The sequence below is a fragment of the Urocitellus parryii genome, chromosome 11 (genome assembly GCF_045843805.1).
Source record: "Urocitellus parryii isolate mUroPar1 chromosome 11, mUroPar1.hap1, whole genome shotgun sequence".
Classification (NCBI taxonomy): Eukaryota; Metazoa; Chordata; class Mammalia; order Rodentia; family Sciuridae; genus Urocitellus; species Urocitellus parryii.
The window spans coordinates 47,163,111-47,186,547 of NC_135541.1; the positions used below are offsets into that span (position 1 = coordinate 47,163,111).

Consider the following 23,437-nt stretch of genomic DNA (forward strand, 5'->3'; position numbering starts at 1 on the left):
AGAAGATCTGAATAATCTACACAAGTCTAAATATATTATGTAGAATGGGCTCTGGAGACTATAGTTCTAGTTAAGTTCCTATTCCTGCCAGTTATTTAACTAGTAAGATCATCTCTTTAAGCCACCATTTCCCCAATCATAAAAAAGAGAGAGTTTGCATTGTCAAGAGTTTCTTCAAGACTAGGTAATTAACAAATCAGCTTATTAACAAAGTACCTACTACCTAAAAAGTCCTTGTTACACGTTAGGCATTGTAATTTTAGCATTAGAATAAAACATAAGAAAATAAATTCTCACATTTAACTTATTATTTACAATAATACTTACAGTAGTTGAATGTTATGGTTTTGTGTGAGGTCTCCCCTAAAAGCTCACCTATGAGACAATGCAAGAAGGTTTGGAGGAGAAATTATTGGGTAAGCCCTAATCTAATCAGTGAATTGATCCCTGATGGGAATAAATGGGTGGTTGGGTGTGGCTGGAGAAGGTGGGAATTGGATGTGCAACTTAGGGTATATATTTGTATCTGGTAAGTAGAGACCCTCCCTTCCCCCCTCTGCTTTCTAATCATCATGTGAGCTGTTTCCCTCCACCATACTCTCCCGTCATAATGTTCTGCCTCACCTCAAGCTCTGATGAATACAGCTGGCCTTCTGTGGACTAAGACCTCTGAAACTGAGCCTTCAAATAACCTTTCCTCCTTTACAATTGTTCTGATGGGTCCTTTAGTCACAGCAGTGAAAAAGTTGACTAAAACACTACAGTAATTTATTCAACATTTATTATATGCCAGGTTCTATGCCAAATGTCATTTAGTGTTCTTACTAACTCTATGAGTTAGATACAGTAAGCATTCTTGGCCTTCCATATTCATGGGTTCCATGACTATGCAATCGTATCACAAATTCAACCAGCCAAAGACCAAAAATGTAAGGCAATGGGTCTGTCCATGCTGAACGTATAATTTTTTAAATTATATTAACCCCCAAAGCAGTACAGCATAACAAGTATTTACATAGCATTTACATAATATTAAGTATTATAAATAATTAGAGATAATTAAAGTATACAAAAGGATTGTGAGCATTATATGTACATACTATGTCAGTTTATATAAGAGACTGTAGCATATTTGGATATCTGCAGAGGATGTTGCAACCAATCCCTCAGTGGATACTAAAAGATAATTGTACCTCCATTTAACAGATGTTATATGTTCCTGATGTAAGTGAAATAATCCTCCCAAGGCCATATCATCATGAGTCATGGAGCTAGAATTTGAACCAGGTCACCTGAGGTTTAAAACCCATGCTCTTAGACCACTCTGTTCTATTGCCTCATCCATCTTTACCTCAATAAAGCAGCATCATAATGCAAAAATCAATTATTCTATAATTTGAAGACAGAGGCTTAAGTTCAATTCTTACCTCAACTGTTTTTTAGTTATGACCTTAGGCATATTCCTTAACTTCTCTGTTTCTCTTTGAGTTCGTCTGTAAATGGGGATGACGGCAGTATTCCCCTTGAAGATTTTTTTTAATTTTAGAAGTAAATGAGCTAATATATATAAAATGCTTAGAGGGCTGTGGCTGTGGCTCAGCAGTAGCGCATTTGCCTAGCATGTGTGAAGCATTGGGTTCAATTCTCTGTACCACATATAAATAAATAAAATAAAGGTCTATCAACGACTAAAAAAAATTTTTTTTAAATGCTTAGAAAAGTACTTGCACATGGTAAGCACTCAGCAAATGTATACTGTTATTATATTAGTGTGTTTTATATATGTTATTATCTGTATTTCCCTACAAAACTCAATAAATATTTATCTGTGCTACAAGGATGATGACTAATACATGGTGTATAACTTAAATAAACTCAGTCTAGAAGAGTAACAGACATATAAACAGATAATTCCAGCAGGCTAAATAGCACACATTATGTTCCCTTTAATCAGCCACTTACATTTGGTTTCTGCCGCCACTGGATTCCAAGATTTCCAGTTACCATCACTTCATAGGAGAGAACACTTCCACTGTCATTTGAATGAAGCCAATTCATTTCATTTTCTGATGAAATTAATAACATAGAAGTCTCAAATATTTCAGCCCCATAATGTTTTGTCAAAGTTTCCAAGGTAGCCAGGTATTTCACCTTCAGGTCATGAGGGGACACACTGCTGTCACAAATGGTCTTGTTGTTAAATTCCTTTAGGAAATCCTTGAAAACATTATTTATCCGCATCCTGGTGAGAAGGTTCCTCTGTCTGATGGATTTATTCAATGTTTCTGGAATATATCGCTTGTAGCTAAAAGAAAGTATGAAAATTGAACTCTTTTTCATATATAGATTAGCAGAAAATAGAAACAAACCTAAGTCTATGAATCTTCCTTGCATGTGTTGCCACAGGAAAAAGGAAGATCTACTCCCAGAAGACCTTAGATGGATGATAATCCTAAGAAGATGGAGCTGAATAAAGACTGAGAGAGAACAGAAAGGTACTTGTTCCAAAAACATTACAAAAATAGGAATCCTTACAGGTTTTATCAAATTTTCTGGATCACAAACGCAGGTAGCAAAATTGACATATCTATATTTTTGTTTCACTGTTCTTATGTACATTAGTACTCACATATAGTATATACTGTTAAGACTGAGCATCAGTTAGAAAACAGTCTGAAAGGCATCAAGAGGGAGTAACTCCAGGTGACATTATAGATACTTTGGTATGTGCTATTTGTTTGTATGTTTGATAATTTTTCTATAAAGAGCATAGAAAAAAAATTTTTAAAACATACACAAAGCCTAATTAAATACAAAGATTTAAAGTGTCTGCCATGTAAATAAGTCCACAATATATTATTAAATAGATCAACTAGTAAGCTGAAATGTTAATTTCTTCCATCCAGGTACTGATGGAAAAGGATCTATGATATCAGGATCTTGGCAAACCAATATACTGCAATAACAGGAGTCAGTTTTAAGAAAAGCATGAATGCCCTGAAAGTCCACTGGGGGACAAACAAATGGGGAGATGGTCCATTTGTTTTCCCCAAGTCTGAGACAGTACTAGACCCAGAGTAATCCCTGCAGCCTGAATGATTTCACAACAAAGAACCTTATTAAATGGGGGGTTTATATTCAACAAATAGGGTTAATTTCTCTTTTAAATTAATAGAATAGAATAGAATTAAAGAAAAACTATCATTTTTTACTTCAGACTTGTAAAAAAATAAAGAGAAAACACAAAGAGCGAAAGTCACATAAAAAAGTAAACACAATTCAGCATGTGTTTCATCAGTTCCTGCACTGAGGAGCAACTAGGACTCTGGTCAAGGGCAATGAGAACCAAGAAGTAACCTTATGACAAGATGTATGCTTATGACCCATCACAATAATGCAGCTAACTCTCCTCTAAAAATGAGATTGTCTTCATTTGTGATAATCATAATAGCCCAAGATGTGTGCTTATAACCCATCACAATAATGCAGCCACCTCTCCTCTAAAAATGAGATTGTCTTCATTTGTGACAATCATAATAGCCCAGGTGAAAAAAAGAAACAGATTTCACAGATGGGTGAAAATTATACAGACTGAGTACTGATGTCAAATTTTACTTTAGGTAAGTATAATTTTCTTAAGAAAAGAATTTTAACAGCTTCCTAGTGAATTACTAGAACTCCTTGGGAGCTCAGACAGGGGTAGTAGTAGCAGCTGCTTGTACAGCCATACTGAGATGTATTTAAAATGGGTTCAGCACCAAAGGAAAAACTACAGTGACAGATGGCAATGTCTGTGGGTAAGGAGCAAAGGTAGGTCACTAATGTGATTGGTATTACAGCCCAGAAATTTCACCCTAGAACAAATTTCTGAGATTATCAGTCATCATTCAAAATCAAGACACAATTATAAGTGTGTTATCTTTTACAAATATTCTAGGTAAAATCTGCGGAGAGCAGGAGTCAGGCAAACATGGGTAGCAGTTAAATAATATGTGTGAGAGCATGTATAATTAACACCAGCCCCACAGTCCACTATTTAGCCAGCAGAAAGTTTACCTGATGTCCTTGGGAAGTTCCGGCAATTGTACTTTCTTCATCATGGCATAGTGCGAAATGGCCAAGACAGCCATCCCCAGGCACTCATTCTCAATATCATGCCCATCCTGCTCAGTCTTGGGGTCCCGAATGGGAGCCAGGCATTTGACCAAATCATACTGACCCTTTGGGGGCAGAAATGAGAAAAGAAAATGAGCCCCCACTTAAATTTTAAGAGCCCACTCCTGTATTTGATTTTGAAAGAAAGGACTCCATATGAGAAGGTGCTACCCAGAAAAGCAGTTCAGTAATGAGATCAATCACATTTATAGCTTCTGCAGCATTGAACTTCTTTTTCAACAAAACTAGGCATGAAAAGGCTCAGGAGATGTTCTCCCTAGTAAATTCAACAAGTAGTTATTGAGTGCTATGTTAGGTACTGGTGAAGAGTAAAAACAAATTCAACAAGTAGTTATTGAGCTCTATGTTAGGTACTGGTGAAGAGTACAAACACAAAGCTCCTTCATGAGGCTTATATAAACAATGCTGACAAGCAATGTGTGCTAGGTATTAACTGTGCCAGAACAAGGCAAGTGACATTGGGCTGAGGTTTGATCATTCATTAATTCCACAAACATCCAAGTCTAGGAACTGTGTGTATAAAGTCAGCAAGGGTAGCACCTCCCAGTCTGATGCAGGTTTACGAAAGAAGAAGGAATTCACATTCAACTTCTTCTAAGTGTGTTCCACATCTGCTGTTCATATATGCAGTAGTGAACTGTATCATCAGAGTAACTCCCTCACTGATGGGGGTGCATTCCACTCCAAGAACCAATGGGAGCTTTAAAAACAAAAACTAAACCAAGACTAAAAAGAAAGGCCGACCACTGCCTTTCACAGAAATGATGACAATGCTAATACCAGCTCGTATTTATTAACCCCTAACCTCATTGCTAGATCCTGTGCTTAGCTCCTTTCACCTGTTATTTCATTTGATCCTCACAACAGCCCTCTGAGATGGCATTAACATCATTACCCACACTTATCATTCAGTTTGATAATTCCTGAGAACCAATTATAGGCCAGATGTTATTCTAGGCATAAGGGATGCAGAAATAAACTAAACCATGTTTCTGACCTCATGGAGATTACATTATAAGGAGAAAGGGGAAAAAAAACTGGAATATCTGACATCAGACAGTTACAAAAAGCAAAGTCAACTGCAAGTGCCAAGCATCATAGGGGATGGGGTGAGGAAGGGTCACTGACCTGTTCTACACACTTTTAAGAACCAATAACAATAATCTATGCCAACAATGTGTGAAGAACAGAACAAAATCTGAAACTGGTTTTTGGCTACAATTTTCTTTGAATATTTGTTATACAGCAGCTACCTTAAGTAACTTGGGTCTAAAAGCCTCCCAAAGGTCAAATTCTAATGCAATATTTCATCCTTCAAATACAATACAATGCTCTTTTATATGTCTGCTCCAAAGAAAGATAAGTAAATCTCAGATATGTGTTCATAAAACTGAGAAATTGAATCCAAAAAGACTGATCTGATTTTTTTCCCAAATACTATTTCCTGAGGGTTGTGCATTTTCTCATTTTTATGGTGTCTCTAAAGTCAATTTTAAGGTATACATGGAATAAAGTACTATTAGTAACCAAAGCTACAATGGGATATAACTTTTGATATAAAATGGAATATAACTCTTGACATAAAAGTATATCCTAAGGAAATAATAGGCATGTACAGAAACTCATATAAGGCTCATATAAACTCATATATGACAACCTATCATAATGATAGCATCATTAAAAAAACTTACGGAAAAACTCAAAATGTCAGGTGGGGTTGTGGCTCTGTGGTAGAGCATTTGCCTAGCATGTGTAAGGCCCTGGAATGGATCCCCAACACCACATAAAAATAACAACAAATAAAATAAAGTTAAAAAAAAACTAAATAAACAAATAAAGGTATTGTGTCCACCTACAATTAAAAAATATTTTTTAAAAAATGTCCAGAAACAATTAATTACTTAAATAAATGATGGCTTTTCCTCATTATTTAATTTTCTATCTAAAATCTCCACTTGAGTGTTCATCAGCCTCTCCAAAAGAGAATCCCTCATTTCCACCACTTCCCCAGGCTCTTCCTCCCAGTCTTCCATATGTAGGGAATGACTCCATCATCTATCCAACACTGCCCAAAACGACGCCTAGAAATCATCTCTGAGTCCTCAGATTCTCTCATCTTCCAAACCTAATCCATCAGCAAATCAGCCTAATTCTACCTCCAAAATTAATGGCAGATCTATTCATTTTGCCCCAACCCCAATGCCATTACATTAAGCCAAACCAGCATTTTCTCTTGCTTAGACCACAATTACAGACTCTCAGCTACTATGTGAGAGATGCACCCTTGGGTCCAGCACATCCACTTTCCACATATAACAGAACCATCATTGACTTACAACATTAATAAGATCAAACCCTCCAACTGGCACCCAGGGTAAAAACATGACCCCTTACCAATTTATGCAAGGCTCTGCAGGACCTGCCTGTTTGCCTCACCATCCCCTCTCCTAATACCCTGTTCATGTTCTCCCAAGTGACTCTCCTTCTAGCTCCCACCTGCCTCAGAACCTCCCCACATGAGCTCCTCTCCTCAGATGTTTTCAATCAGGGCGAAAGGAATAGTGGATAATGTCTGAGGACATTTTGGGTTGTTACAAATGTGAGGAGGGTAAGGTGCTGGTATATATTCTGCTGGCATCTAGTGGGTACAGGCCAGGGGTGCTGGTGAATACCCCACAATTCGGGGAAGTTCGTCACAACAAAGAATTACCTACCTCAAAATGTCAGCGGTGAAACAACTGACTACTGACAGAAACTATTGAGAAACTCCACAGCAAAGAAATACTTCCTCTACTCCTCTCTCAGACTACAGCCTCTTTTATATTCTTCAAGATTCATTATAAATGTCATCTCCCTAAAGAGACCTTCTCTGTTCACACTATTTAAATTAGGTCTCCCCATTCAAATTTCACACCATGTCTCTATCACAAGAGCCTTTCTATCCCTTCATGTATCATTTTGTATGCTTGTTGTTTTCTATTGTCTAACTTGGATAATAACTGATGCATGCAGAGACCATGTCTATGGTCAACAAGTACCTCAACAAGTATAAGCACCTGAGGCAAACAGGACCCAGACACTCAGTAAATATCTGTTGAATAAATGAATTACTATGAAGCCATTAAAACAACAAAGATCAATATTTTAATGGACATTTGCAAGGCAAATGATAGAATGAATAAAAATAGGATGAATAAAGGGCCTATAGAGTGACACAAATAAACTATATTCAAAAACTACATAGTATATAATATAAATCTGCATGTTAAAATCAGCAAACGTGATCCAAAATGCTAACAATCTCAGGGTAATGTAATTTCAGGTGATTCTAACTTCTCTTTGGCTTTTTCCTAGTATCAAATCTTCCCAGTCTCCTACCACTGTGACAAAGTGGCCATCTCCTTCCTCCCAGACATCTCCTTGCTGAAAAGTACCTTATTAGCTTGACTGAACTATACCTTCCCTCAATTATACCTCCCTGTGACTTTTGCATGTAAGATGCTACAGATGACAAGGAAAAAGAGAGGGAAGAAAAAGGGAAGAGAGAAGTGAGGCCTGAAAACCCACAAGTAGGACAGCCTTTCCGTCTCACCTGGGGCAAGTCTAGGTGCAGCAGCACTTCTGCAGAACAGGCCATAAAGCATTCCAACACCACCAAGTTCAGCTGCACAGGGAATTTGAGCCCTATAACATCTCACTCTCCCTATAAACTCCTGGTTCCCTCAGGCCCAAACTTTTCACCTGAGCAAACAGGTACTCCAGCGAGCTGGCATCAAGGAGAGGGGTTGCATCTGGAACCTTTTTCTTCTCATAGCCATTTTTCTGCTTCTTTGGAGAATGTCGCCATACAGACTGCTCATTGTCATTGGTTCCATGCCAGTTTGTGAAGTAGAACCTGAAAGGTGGTAAAATGAATGTCAGTTGTGGCAAAGGGAATCCTGGAATGCTGGGAAAGGCATCCTGGTCCCACAAGAGTGGACAGCTCAGGAGGTGAACTGCCCTGAGAGGTGAGTAAAGAGGCCAGCCTCGCATTCTGCAGCACCCCTTCGTCTGTTAGGCTAGTTTTATTCTTGCAGGTGCTCTGTGAAGACTGTCCTATCAGCATCTCCTCAATGATGCAGAGGGGTAAAGTGACTTCCCAATGATCACAAAGATGGCTCCTCTGACAGCCACTGTGTCTTCCTAGACAGGAAAGAGTCCTTGCTGTCTAGAACCAGCTGCTGACCCAATAGCCCCTGTACCTTTGCATCAAGGTTGGGCCACCTGCCTTGGCCTCTCAGTATTTTCATTTTCATCCTAACACTTCGGAAACCTAGTTTTAGCATATGGTCAAGATGTGCGGTTAACACAGCCTAGTTCCCTGGCTTCCATTACTCAATTGATGGTGCATCTAATGATGAACGATTTCAAAAGAGAACTACATGAATACTAGTATAAGAATCAACTGTGGTGTCATGAGGAAATGTAACAGCACTTTATAGACAGTGTGCTGTGATCCTCACAGCAACTCCACAAAGTAGATTTGTTTCCACTTCAAAGATAAGGAAAACAGATTCCAAGAGGCTTGGTGATCTAAGACTAAAAGCCTATCTCTTAAGATAGCAGATTTTCTCTGCCATCTGTATAGGAAACACAGTGAGTTCCATAATGTGGGGTGGTAGCTAAGCCAAGTGGCCCAAGGTCTTCAGGTTGTAGACTCGGCTGCTGCCTGGGCCTCTCACCCCTCACATGCCCATGTGCTGAGAAAAACTACCATGTCACCAAAAAGAAATGAATAAAAGTCCACCCCCCACACACACACAAAATAAGACTGCTGTTAAACTTAGATACATGTCACTGAACTGTGTGTAGAGCCTGGGACATACCAGGCCCAGGGATACAGATGGTTCTTAGGCACAGACCCTGCCCTCTGTGAGCTCAACGACCAACAAACAATATAATGCAACATATAATGGAGCACATGTCATAAGCAGGACTACACTGCAGTGTTCATAGACCCCACATACTTTCTCCTTCCTCCACTAAAGAAAAGATAAACAATAAAAAGTTATACCACCAAACAATAAACAATAAAAAGTTAGACCGCCAAACTGACATAAGGCAGGATACCTTGGAAGGAAGCCCAGGAAGAAGAAGTGAGGTGGGAGAGGCCAAGAGACAGCAGGACCCTGGCAACAGTCTGGGTGAGGCAGTGGGCTCTGAGGCAATAGAGGCTGCAGTTGTCTCACTCACCACCAAATCCCCAGTGCCTGGCACCTAACACATGCTTAATACATGCTTGACAGACAAACAACAAATAAAGAACAAACTCAAGGAGTAGCAATCAACAATGAGAGAAAAGGATGAAGAAATTAAAGGTAAAAGATCAATATTTTATAACTTTCTATGTTTCTATACAGCCCATCCTCCCTGTAACTAATGAAAGGGATAAGTTTGTAGGCTTTGTTCTCTCTCTCTCTCTCTCTCTCTCTCTCTCTCTCTCTCTCTCTCTCTCTCTCTCTCTCTCTCTCTCTCTCTCTCTCTCTCTCTCAGCTTTGTTGTATGTTTCTCTCTCTGTCTCTGTACTTCTCCCCTCAAGGTAAGTACAGAAGAGGAGGAAGAGGAGAAAAAGTCAGGCCAAGAATGATTATGAAAGGTAGATCTGCTTCAGCTTCCAGAAAAATGACCTGTCTTTCTGGAATAGTGCCAACTCTACTGAGTTTCTGAAAAAAACTAACAGCTAAGATACTGAGGAAAGGCTCTGAGGATCTAGACGGTTTTTCTAACAAGTTCCTGAATCCCAGTAGCTTCTAAGCAAGTCTACTGATTTAAGATCCTTTTCAAAAAGGATTCAGTGCTAAACACACATTAATTTGTGCTTAACTAGTATCCAACTAAGATACTTTCAATTCTCATTGCTGAAAAAAAAAATATGCTTACAAAGTCAAGAGACTAAAGCTGTAGAAATACCAACTGTTTATGTGACTGAGAAAAAGAGAAATATAACTGAAGAGCCCACATGCTGCATAAACCACACCAGGTCTCTGAAGCAGGTGTACTGTCCTCTTACAGGGGATCAGACTCTGGTAACAACAGGAGCCCGAGGTGATGCAGAGGCTGACATTCATGTTGTCCCCAGGTCTTTTACTGATCATCAAGGGTTGAAAAGAGCATAGATGGAGTACTTAGCTGGCTCCTCTCCCCCAAGTAGAAAATAAGGAGAGAATGACCTGTGCCATACAAAGTTCAAAGCAGGGCTCTAAGAGAATAGCATTAGACCAGGTAAATTCTGTTCATGGATAAGGGAAGCAGTGATCACAGCATGAGGATATGTACAACACAAAGGTTTCCTGCAGTAGGGAAAGAAAAGGCCCTCAGAGGTGGAACACATTGTTACAGAAGCACTGAAGGCGGCAGGTGCTCCCTGAACCAATCTAATGCATGGATCTCATCTTCCACATCCTGTCTGTCTCCTTCTCCTTCAGTTGTGGTAGAGCCCAGGACCCAACATTCTCCCTCTGCACTAAACACAGTCCTCAACAGGGTCACTAAAGATTGACAAAGACATCACAAACACATTCTTCTAGGCTTCTGAGAGCCCTGTGGGACTGTGGAACCATGTCTGGCTTGGCAGCCTTTTGGTCAGATATTCAGATGAGATAAGGCTGGAGAGATCAAACAATGTGCAGCTTCTCCACAACAGTAAAGACTAACGGTAAACACCAAGCCCAGGAAGTCTAAAACAAGCTGAGTCTCTATGAACTGCTTACACTCAAAAGTTGACAAAATTCTATTTCATAAGATGTCAAACAACATAATAACAACTTTAAATTGGTGGCCACAAATATCAACACCTTCCTAATTGCTAGAAAATTCAATTTCATTCCTTTTTAAAATTCTACATTCCTTTTTAAAATTAGTAATTGATATGACCAAGAGTTCAAAGCAACAGTTAGGTGGAATAAGAGTGTTTTTCTTAAAAGATCTACTGCACAATGTGGTAACTATAGTTAATTGCACATCTCAAAATTGCTAACATTAAATTTTAAATGTTCCCACCACAAAAATAATTACCTGAGGTGATTAATATGTTAATTAGTTTGGTTTAATTACTTTACATTATATTCATAAGTTATAACATTGTTTTGTACCCCAATATACATAATTATAAATTGTCAATTTACAATGAAATAAAAAATAAATTACAGAGGTGTTCATCAAACTTGGTACAAATTCCTGATATTATGAATGCCAATGGAAAAAATTGAGTAACAAGTAAATATAGTGTGATCCCTACCCACCCACATTCCTTTTCAAAAGAACATGGAAGGGTAAGTCCGGAGAAAATAAATAGATCTGTCAGTCACAGATACACCCTGCAAGTTTTTGAGAAATTATATTACAGATGACTGCAGATTCTAAATTTACTTATAGACATAGTACACAATAAATTCTCTTTAAGTTTCTATAGAATTTTATTAACAGTGAAATTCACTTGGATGAAAAAGCAAGAATTTTTTTCTTAAAAAGGAATAAAAATGATTACCTTGAATTAACATATATTATAAAACAGTAACTATCAACATCATTACCTAAAAACAGAAAACCACAGTTAAAGTATAAGACTATTTCCCAAAATAGAGCTGGGATTCCACTGAAATAATCATCAACATTTATTTTCATATTGCACCTTCTTTAGTGGTGAGATTATGAGGTTTCAAAATTTTTGTAGTTTGTTGCAATGCAAATGTTTTAGCTTAGGGTGGTATCTTTTTTCCCCAAGTTCAAAGAGTCTGTGGTAACAAAGCAATATCCTGTTGAAGCACAATGTCAGGTACAAAGTCAAGGTGACAAAAATGAAGCATCTGTGCACTTCCTGGCAGCAAAAAGAAATGGGGAATGGGCAAAGACAAGTTTTAATAGTGAGACACCCGTATGAACAACAAAGACTAATGCCTCAAAGTGAAATGTACTGATAATAAGACAATTCACTACATGTATATCTCTGAATAACTCCCTTTTCTTTTCTGACATCAGAAAAAAGTAGAAGGGGTGAATTAAGTAACTCTCATTCCATCCAAGTCGCAAATGCTACCATGCTAGATTGTAAGCTCAATTTGAAAGGAGTAGAACTTCTGAGATTTCCAGCTGTAAGTACCCATATCAACATTGGTCACACAGCCAATCCCAGGCCATGAAAAGCAAGACTACATTTTACCAAACAAATCCAAATATAAGTCAGAAAGTTCAGCTGGAAGCAGTAAACATTTCCCTAAATCTGGGACAAGTCTCACACGGCACACACCTCTCCTCTCAAGGTAAGGCTTTAGGGAAGTACAGGGAGAAGAGGATGAGGAGAAAAAGGCCAAGAATGATTATGAAAGTTAGATCTGCTTCAGCTTCCAGAAAAATGACCTTGTCTTTCTGGAACAGTGCCAACTACCGAGTTTCTGAAAAAACTAACAGCTAAGATACTGTGGAGAGGCTCTGAGGATCTGGATGGTTTTTCTAACATGTTCCTGAATCCCAGTAGCTTCTATGCTAGTCTACTGATAATCATAACTAAATAAATTAAGATCCTTTTCAAAAAGGATTCACTGCTAAACACACATTAATTTGTGCTTAACTAGCATCCAACTAAGATACTTTCAATTCTCATTGCTGAAAAAATATGCTTACAAAGTCAAGAGACTGCAGCCCTGGAACTACCAACTGTGTATTTGACCCTGGGAGACACTATAGAGTCTACAGCAAAGTTTATAGTAAGGGAGAAAAAGCAAGTACTCATCAGAAGAGAACAACAGTCAAACATCTGCTTCCTGATCAAAACATCTATTACCTGAAAGAAAGATCAGCCCAGAGTTTCTATTCCAGGCAATATATCTCATGCTTCCTAGCTGTAACTTTTAGTAAGAAATATATTTTATATAATGACCTAGTATATACCTCAGATTTTTTTTAAATGTTCTTAGGATACATATATATATATATATGAATATTATCTATTCTCTCCTGTTTCTTTCTTTTTTTAAGTTCTGGTCACAGCCCTCTGCATTAAAAACATAATCAAGATTCACTACTTGAAAAAAACTGCTAAGGACACAGATGCTAGTTAACATTTCATAAACATTTCTTTTCTAAAATGTGGCAAAGGAAAAGTGATCAAATTCATCTCGAATTGTATTCCAAATACTGATGAAGTCCTTTCTCATATCAAGCAAACACCAAAGTTACAAACTACAAAAATGACTATGTTACTTCTTGGTAAACGACTCAGGGCCCAGGTTAACTGTCATCTCTGGATGCATGAGGAGACCAGGCAGGCATCAGCTCAGTTCTCACGTACCTCATGCGGTAGTGCAGTCGGAGTGATATCTTGTCATCAATGGTGATGGTGCGGTTCGGAGCATACCAGAGCTTGGTGTTCTCATCATACAAGGCAAAGAGGTTGTGGCATAGAGGAGATATACCTGGGGAAAGAACACATAAGAAGATTACAGGGAGATGCACTTGGCCACCTGTTTCTCAAGCATGACACACATAATGATAAGTGAGTCTCTCATCCTCTTAGGGCAAAAACAATTTTCAACCACGTTCAGTTAGGCAGTTTGAATTATAATAATCAAGAACCATGACTCCCCAGGAATAGGCATGTAGCTCCTGGTAAGCCAAATTAAAGTCATTTAAAAATAAAAATTGATGATGTTTCTCAATACAGGTAGTCTATGACAGAGACTTACCAAATCCTGCTTAAAAGATAAAAAGGCCATCTAAGAGGCTCACAGATCCCACCAAATGTACACCCTGCTAATCAGACAGAAACACTCTTGGAGTTTGGGAAATCCTCAATCTGTTTCCTCCAAAACACGTTTGAACAATTCTAACACACTGTGGTTATACATTAAGCATGCAAAGTTATTCCTGGAAGTAGTGCACAAAATGCATATTAGAATAAATAATAACCAAAGTGGTTTTCATCAGTGATTAAAATTTATTACCATTAATAATAAATATAATTCTTAAGTACTCTGTACAGTTACCATAAATATTTTTATTAGTATCCAAGTAAGATGAAGATATATGCTTAACAAAGTTGGCTCAGTAATGCTTTGCCTCCCTACCTCATCAACTGCTTCCTTAATAACAAGCATGATAAAAAAAGGTAAGGGAGATTATGAAGTCACTCACTTCTTAGCCCATGATTAAAATTACAGACCAGTAATCTACACAGATGTTGGGGTGGTGGGAGGTGAATGCCAATAAACAATTATTACTGATATTTTCGGGTCCAACCAAGCCTCAAACCAAGATATAGTGAACTTAAATGATCAAAAAATGTGGGAAAAAATGAGGTAATTGGCACTTGTTTTCTAAATCAGAAACCTGAAGTGAAAATGACTTTGACAGGGCCCCTCTCTGGCCCTGCACAGCCTGGGAGGGACACTCCAGCAGAAACTGGCTTAAGAAGTCACAGGTGACTTGGCATCTCAAAGCTTTCTCCTGACACCTCAACTCAGGTCTCAAAAAAGGTGAAAGTTATTCCTGCCCAAGCTATAATTCTACTAACAAAGGGAAAAGATGGAGCTAAACTTTAAAGAGCATTTCCCCTAGGGAACAAAGACCAATGGCTTTTGGATCCAGTATTATTAGGACTATGTTTCAGGTATGCTATAGTTTTTCATACATAAATTGGTTCTTACAGGCTGGCCTGAAAAATTAGCCTTTCTTTATACATATCTTTATTTGAATGCACACTTGAAGCATGATTTATATGTAATCATGGAAATATCTATTTTTCTACCACAGGTCTGATTCTAAAAACCTTACCTATTCATAACTATTTATAAACAGGAAGATCAGAGATAACATGTTATATAAAAGTACTAAACAATAATACTAACATTTACTTGGGGCTACATGTTAGGCATAGAGTTAACATTACTTTTATTATCTTTTGCTCCTCCTGATACTTAATGAGGTTAATATTTTTCTTTTGCCGTTTTACAGTTGAAGAAACTGTGGTCTCCCAAGGTTTAATGTAATTCAAGGTTACTCAGTACCATGCAGAGTTGAGATTAAAACCAAGACAGAAACCACTGAGGAGATAAGCAATAAAAGCTCAAAGAACCAAACTTTACCATTGGTGAGTACAAAACAGGGAAGAAAACAGTATAGCTCCCAAACATCACTTCTGTAATAACAATGAGAACTACAAAAATCTGTAATATTCAGTATTTACATACTTTTAAAATTAATGTACTGTGGCAAAATTCCTTTGAGCCAGTTACAGAAAAGACACCACTCATTCTCTACAGACAAGACTTAGGAACTGATAGATTAACTACAATCCAACAATTCTGCAAAAGTGATCCCTGCTTTAAAAAAAAAAAATAAAACTGAGTGAGGTTAATACTGAATGATTATTATAAAGCGCTTGGTTAAGGAATCGGCACTATAAACAAACCTCTAGGGAAAGGAAGAGAAACAGACAAAAGCCTTTAGAAATGCTCTAGAAGCACTGACACACATCTAATAATTCTGCTAACTACAAATACACTTAGAGCTGCTGTTCAAAGCTATTTACTTGTATAGATTGCTGCCCAGTCAAAATAACTTGAACATCCCACACCCTGTTTAGTAGTGAGAGTCTACCACATTCATTCCTGTAACAGAAACCTCTTCCATTCTACTGGCACTCTGGTATATAAAGCCCTTTAGGCACAAAGGCATGTAACAGGAAGAAAATGGGGTTTCTCAACAAGCTATATGACTAACATGGTAAGCAATTCTTAAATAACTACACTATCCTCACCAAGTTGCTCTGAGTACTAAAGATGGTATAAGTAAAACATGGATCAGACTGTCTGGGATCATAAAGTTACTTCATCATTATAATATAAGTCAATTAGATCTTCTATAAACAGCTTTATTGATATACAATTTACATACTATAAAGTATACCTGTTCTAGGTATATAACTCAATGAACTTTAGTGAGTTAGTACTAAGTTATACAACCATTGCTATAATCTATGTGGATTATATCTCTAAGTTTCTGATTTCGTTTTGTTTTTCATTTAAAATTGGGAAGATAAAAATCTGCCAATGTCCCCACCTAAATTGCAAGGGTAATGAAAGTTTTGTCAGTCACTTTGGCTTCCCACCTTCAAAGGGTGATAGGTTAACTTTAAGTAAGACAAGCCTCACTTTAAACACACACACCAAAAAAAAAAAAAAAAAAAAAAAAAAAAACAGACTGTGCTGTTAACTGCCTCACTGTCCTTTTCACAGCTTGGCAACCTGACCAAGTCACAAAGCAATACTCAGCTTCTCACCTCATCTGCACACCACACAGGGGAGGGCAGGTCATGGTGCCAATCTCTGAAGGAAGAGCTTCCAAAAAATATCTAACATATTGAGAGATGCTTCCAAAAATCTCTAACATATTGAAAGATGCTACTTTTGAGATTGTACTTGAGGCTATGTGCTTTACAAACACCACCTTACCTGGTACTGATGCTATTTTGATCAGAGATGTGGGGGCAATGAGAACTGAGTTAAGCACCATTCCTTGGTATTCTACAGCTCATCAGTGATAAAAGAGGAATGATCCATCTTGCAGTAAAAAGTAAAACTCCCTAGATTAAAATCACTGGCCAAAGATCACATGTAAGTAAGTGGCAGAAGCAGAGGCAAGGCAGACCCCTGACTACCAGAGACCACATCTTCTGCTCAGCAAAGATATAAAGGGCAGAGACCCTAGATCTGCTTCTGGGAGAGTATGCTATTGTGACTCCAGAGCCCCAGGCAACTGCCAGTACTCACAGCATTCCTGCGCTGCCCTGATGCACAGCTCTTCTGCTGTGTACTCTCCACTGCCCAGCCGGAGGGGCTCCCTGTCTGGCAGATAGAAGGTCACTTCCACCCCTGGCTCAGGGGCCACCTGATTCACCTCCGCCTTCTTGGAGCTCCTCATTTTAGCACAGAAAGCCATGGCATTGCAGTCTTCTTTTATATTTAGATACTGTAGAAGGAGGAGAACAAGGTGATGTGGTCATTCTATGTTTTACAAGTCCCTAGGGCAAAAGAGAGTGTTGTAAAGGTATGCAAGCAGTAATATTTAGTACTGGATAAGAACCTCTTCCTCCTTCCCTTCCTAAAAATCAGGCAGGTCAGAGCTTACAAGAGATGAAACCATGGAAATAATTATGCATAGTAATAAACGATAGTCAAGCCATATTGTCAAAAATCGGAATAATATTGCCTTTAATTTACTTTGTCTATTAGCACATAAGTTATAGTTGAAAATTTTAGGCCTATTCTGGAACCAACAATATTAAAAGAATGATGAGTAATTGTTAATATTGCTACTTTTGGAATCACAACTTTTGATTAGACCTATGGCAAGAATCATACTCTTAATTTTATGTCTATCTCTTACTAATCAGCAAGTTTGGTGAGGGCATATCTATTCACATGCCCCTTTGTGACAGTACACACAAAATGACCGCCACTGCATATTCATAAGTCACATGAAAGGAGATGAAAAGTTAATGAATGAAGCCAGGTCCGCAGTTCATCCATGGGCAGGCAAGCAGAATAGGCAGCAGGTCAAGCAGCACTTCATGGCAATGGGACAAGAATAGGAAGCTTTATTGTGGAAAAATTAGGACCTACTGGTGATAAGCTTGCATGTCAGCGGCTCCTATGAGCCCCCTCAAAAGGGAAGGCAACTAAGACCAAAGAACCAGCCTCAGCTACTCTGCTTTGAGTAAGGCCAAAGGAATGGAAGAGCAAGGGAAAGGCCTACACATGTTCTTCTCCTTGCCCCAACATCATTGCCTAAAAACTAATTTCCCTGTCCCTAGACTAATGCTTTCTTTCTTCTTGCCAAGCCAGCCTTCACTAAACCCCCAAATAAATGTCTTTAACACTTATCAGACTCCCTCATTGTCTCCCCATTAATCTACAGACCAGTTCCAAACTCTGAAACTGAGGGGTTCCATCTCCTCATTGGCCTCATCTCTTGTCACTCCGAGCTTCTTACTTCATGCTTAAAACCCACAAGGCTGCCAGCATTCTTGTGCCTCCCTCACCAGTGCTGCTTCTCACCCTTCTGCCTTACTCATGCTGATTCCTGTACAGATATACCTTCCCACCTACATCTTTTATGGCAGACATCAACCTTCTTTAGGACTTAGCCCAGATATCACCTCCTTCAGGAAGCCTTCACTGAACTACAGTCCTATATTTAAGGTATATACCCTCTGTCATGAGCTCCCAAACTCATCACACTTCTCTAACCACAATGAAATAGAACCATCTTATTCATGCATCTGTACCTTACTTACACACGCTGTAAGTTACCTGCCATTTATCTTTGTATCCCTTCTATGAAGCATAAATGCTCACATGTAATTGATGCTTTTGGACTGACCTAAGGAAGCTCCCCAAACAGGAAAAGTCACATGGGGACAACAGTCACAATCCTCTTTAACAAATTAATTTGCTTGATCTATTAGCTGCCCTAATAAATCAAGATGAGAGGTGAGATGCTTACAGGAGGACAGGAACCAGGTAGGCCTTGATGCTATAAAATAAGAGGCTTTCCATTTTAATTGCTTAATGTCCAAAATAAAGCTGAAAACCAGAAGCTTCCGGAAATCAAGTTTACCTCAAAGTTCAGATCAACAAGTATAACCAGCAGTTAAGCCCTAACTCTAACCCACATTGAAATATTGGCATGGAAAGCATAATAGTTAAAAACCTGCTTCATAATGTAAGGCAAACCTTTGTCCTGGAGATTCTTTATAGATGTGACAGAGACAGAATTCAAAGAGAACATTGTACCCCTAACTCTAAGGAGATAAATAATCAGACAAGTATACATAATTACAGGTTCACAAGATATAGCACTGCTAGAAACATTAAAAAATATATATAATGGACAATGTTCATTAGGAGAAGAGGTCTATCAAGAGCTGTTTAAAAGGATGACATACCAGGTGCGGTAGCACACCCCTGTAATCCCAGAGACTTGGGAGGCTAAGGTAAGAGGATAGGATCATAAGTTCAAAGCAAGCATCAGGACCTTAGCAAGGTCCTAAGCAATTTGCTGAGACCTTGTTCTAAGTAAAGGCTGGGGATGTGGCTCCTGGACTGAATCTCCAGTACAAAATAAAATAAAATAATGATAACAAAAATAAAAGGATGACATAAAGCTATGTGCCTCAACATTGAAAGATGTACACAGCACTCTGCAAAGTCAAAAAAGCATAACAGGTGCATTATGGCCCTTTGGGTTATGCATATGCATATTAAAATCTGGTACAACATATAATAATTTTTTAATGGTGGTGAGTATCTAGGATAGATTATAAGAAAACTTTAGCTTTTACTCTGTGTTTCCTGTACTTTTATACTCCTGAGATTTCTTAAAAATCCATATACTTCCCATTGAGGATGAATAAAATGTTGATTTTTAAAAATTATGCATAACAGTATAGTTAGCCCTACAGGTTCAAGATCACAGTTTCATTATTCTTTTTAAAAGTCAGATGTTTTCCTTAAAACAAAACATTTCTCTCTCTCAACATACCTGCATTTATTCGGCTGTCCAATATCCCACGAAAAGCAGACTGGATTTTCTTCTCTACTTTCCAAAGCCCATTCAGAATTGAGCTAAAGACACAAATAAATAAAATAAAATAAATAAATAAGTACATAGGCTTAGAGGTAACTGGACCTGAAAATAAGAGGTCATGTTCATCGAGAAACAGCCCAACTTAAAGGGGCAGAAAAATGCACTTGGGAGGCAGAAGTGAAAACAAACAAAAGTTGATGAGGACATTAAGAGGACAGAGACACATCTTAGAGCATAAAACATCAACAAAGGCATTATTTTCATTCATTGTTCCAATAAAGAAAGCCAGAGACTTCTGCTTCCTGGTGAAGTGCCCTGTCCAAAGTGAGTAAGGACTATGACTTTTACATCAACAACCCATCTCCTGACGCTATAAAATAACAGTTTAAGGCATTCAAAGATGTGCACTTTTATTTCCCATTTTCATTTCCTCTTGCAACCTCATATCACATAAACACAAGAGTTCTGAATTGTTTTAACTGCTTTCCTTGTTGCTTCTCACAAATTTAACAGTAGAATCAAGTTATTTTTACAAAGAAGGAACTATAAGTCTTAGAGATTCCAAACTGATTTCTAAGTTAATACAGATTACTGTCTTAATTAACACATCAGAATCCAGTATTAGGAAAAGCACAATCCCAGGCATTACAGGGCAGCAGAGATGGCAGGTTAAGGGAGATGAGGGGTGGGTCCCTGAGGTTGAGAGGGCAGAACTCTCACAGGGCCTTACAGGTGAGGTAGGAGGAACACATATGAAAACTCAAACACAACTCAACAGTGAGTCAGGATGTCATCTTGTGCCTCTTGCTAATGGTAACTAATGCTGGGCAGGGCTAGCTGGGCAAGGCTTTCTGTAGTGAGTGAGACTCTAGCAAAAGTAATAACAATAGGTCAGGCAGTAGGTTCAAATGTGGGTTTTGATGTCATGACTTTGATTTAGTTATTTTGATATGAACAATTTTAACAAGGTTCATAGAACAAATCATTACATCTCCAGCTTTTTGAAAGTTAATACAATTAATTGCTTTAATGTAAACAGACACCTTGTCCTGTATCAAAACAGCATTAGAGGGGCTGGGGATGTGGCTCAAGCGGTAGCGTGTTCGCCTGGCATGCGTGCGGCCCAGGTTCCATCCTCAGCACCACATACAAACAAAGATGTTGTATCTGCCGAAAACTAAAAAATAAATATTAAAAAAAAAACAGCATTAGAAATTAGCTGAATACTAATGCTTTGCTTTAGCTCAGAAGCTGCGCTTCAAATGCCATATTTAGAAGAGTCTTCCATTCAACAAGTATTTTTGTGCAAGTCAGAAACTGGTCTAGAAGAGAAGGCCACAACAAAGAAGAACAACAATACAATTCCTGCCCCCAAGGAGCTTACAGTCTACAGGAACAATGCCATCAGGGAAGCATAGACAGAGGTCATTTCAAACAGCTGAAATGCTATGAAGGAAAAACAGAGAGCATACAATAGGGGGGTATGATCAAGGGTGGGCTCAGAAGGCAGTAATACAGAGCTGAACTGTGGTGGATGTCTGGGGAAGTGGGGAACAAAGTCAATGGGGAGAAAACAGTCTGGGTTTTGGAAAGGATCAGCATATGCAAAGGCCCTCTATAAGGAAAGAGCCCTCTGCAGCTAGTCCCTCTGGCTGCATGACTGGGGAAACTTTCTACAATCCCTCTATGCCTGGGCACAGGCATCACTCGCATTCAGCGGGTATCCAGGGCCTCTCTGCCCCAGATTCCCCACAGCACACCCTTATCTGCTACAGCCATGGAGGGACAGAATTGCCCCGGGGGAACTCACTGTTCTGCACCACGAAGTAATTTGTCCCAAGCCAGGAAAGGGACAAAGACCCACCCAGGCCCCTTAGGGCAGGAAGGGTTGGACAAGTCTCCCAGACCTGGGCTCTCACAGAAGGGCCACCATATAAACCTTTTCAGAATGTTTAAAGCTTTTTAAGATTAACCATCAGACCACGTGTTACTTTACTTTAGGAGCCACAAGTTTCTCTGGGCCTCACATAAGAGTCCAGTGTCAGACTAAAACCATGAAAATTCTTCTAGAACTAAAATTCCACGAAAACCTGCTATCAAAGAGACTTTGGTTTTTCCCATCATTCCTTCTCTATTACAAACAACACTATATTAAAATCACATTGTACTTTATCTTCAAACTAACCTCTAATATTATTGGGCAGGACAATAAAATGGCCTAAATTTGTGGTGCTTAGCCTTAAACTCTTTTGAGAAAACAAAATTAATGAAATTCTTATACATTATACCATTTTTATGCTGCTTTAATAATAACAAAATCCCTGCTCTCAAGTGAATTGACAGACTATTAATAAAAATAAATAAATAAAAACCACCCACATAGCACTTAAAATGTTAGGCATTACTCTAAGCACTTTAAACATCAAACTACTGATTCACTTTATAAAACATGACAACACTGTGCTCAATCAGGATGGCAAGTGCTTTTTAGGGATATAACATTTGTGTAATATCTTCTTCCAAATAGCATTTCTTTAAAAATATACAATGGTATCTAGCTGATTACTTTTAGAGCAAGTAGAAAAGGAGCAAGATCAATTTATAAACACTTTTTAGATCATTCCAGGAAATCAATTTAAGCTTCTTATTATAAGCTAAAAACAAAATTTTAATGCTAGAAACAAATCAGCAGGAATCACAAAATATCCTTTTAAAAAAAGAACATGACTCACTGGGTTCAATTTCCAACTCAAATGAATACAACATAGCTTAGAAAATGGGAAGGATAAAAAGGAGCAATCAAAACTTTTTTATGAAAGCAGTGAATCCTTCACCTTATAAAATTCACGGATTTGAAAGAAAGTATTTTTCTTTTGGTAATAGAGGATTACCCTTGTGTTTTAATTTGTAGCTGCTGCTTTATATGCAACAAAATCAAGAGAAATTTTGCACATTCCTCAAATTTCTCTAATTTATCATATTCTTATGTAAGAGACAAGTACAACTAATACTTTCTGAATGAGGGAAAGTACAAGAAACAAAACAGTTCTTTGAGTGGGAATAGAACCTAGCTGCAATAAATGGGATAATACAAATATTTTCTAAGATGCAAATTCCAGAAATCTGTCAGACAATACTGAAACTCTTAATTTTCAAGAACATCTTTTGAAATACTGATATCTGTGCAAGCAAAGGGCAATTGATTGGACAGTTTTAAAGAGAGAGAAAGAGAGAGAGAGAGAGAGAGAAATAAAAACAGACCATTTTAATATTCACAAATAGAACCATCAGAATGTGACTCTTTTGGCCAAAAACCACTATCAGATTTATATGTAAAAATCAACGAGGTGACAGTTTAAGTCAATGACAAGAATCAAAATCATACATCATAGATAATTGATTATTTTCACTAAAAATACCATCTCACCTATAATGAGTTATTTTATGTAAGTCTTCAAGGAATCAAAGTCTTTGACTTCTGAAATAAAAATACAAATAAAATATTGATGAACTAAACTTAGGAAAATGTGTAATTTTGAAAATGTCCTGAAAGTGGCTGCTTAAGTATCTTAAGAAGCTTTAAGCTTGTAGACATTTTTAGAAGGCTTTCAGAAGCAGTCAACAATCTTAAGGTTGGTGA

At 38.0% G+C, this 23,437-nt stretch overlaps 1 protein-coding gene across 2 annotated transcripts in view; it reads right to left on the reverse strand.

Annotated features, from left to right (window-relative positions):
- Jak1 (Janus kinase 1) overlaps positions 1-23,437 on the reverse strand; it is a 126,723-nt gene that overhangs the window by 33,733 nt on the left and 69,553 nt on the right. For both annotated transcript variants that reach the window (XM_026411010.2, XM_026411009.2), the window contains exons 2-7: positions 19,753-19,835; positions 16,980-17,178; positions 13,502-13,625; positions 7,918-8,071; positions 4,057-4,220; positions 1,963-2,305 (exon numbers count right to left, since the gene is read on the reverse strand). In XM_026411010.2, the coding sequence (XP_026266795.1) occupies positions 1,963-2,305; positions 4,057-4,220; positions 7,918-8,071; positions 13,502-13,625; positions 16,980-17,178; positions 19,753-19,758 (990 nt within the window). In that variant the 5' untranslated portion in view covers positions 19,759-19,835. The remainder of the gene's footprint in view (positions 1-1,962; positions 2,306-4,056; positions 4,221-7,917; positions 8,072-13,501; positions 13,626-16,979; positions 17,179-19,752; positions 19,836-23,437) is intronic.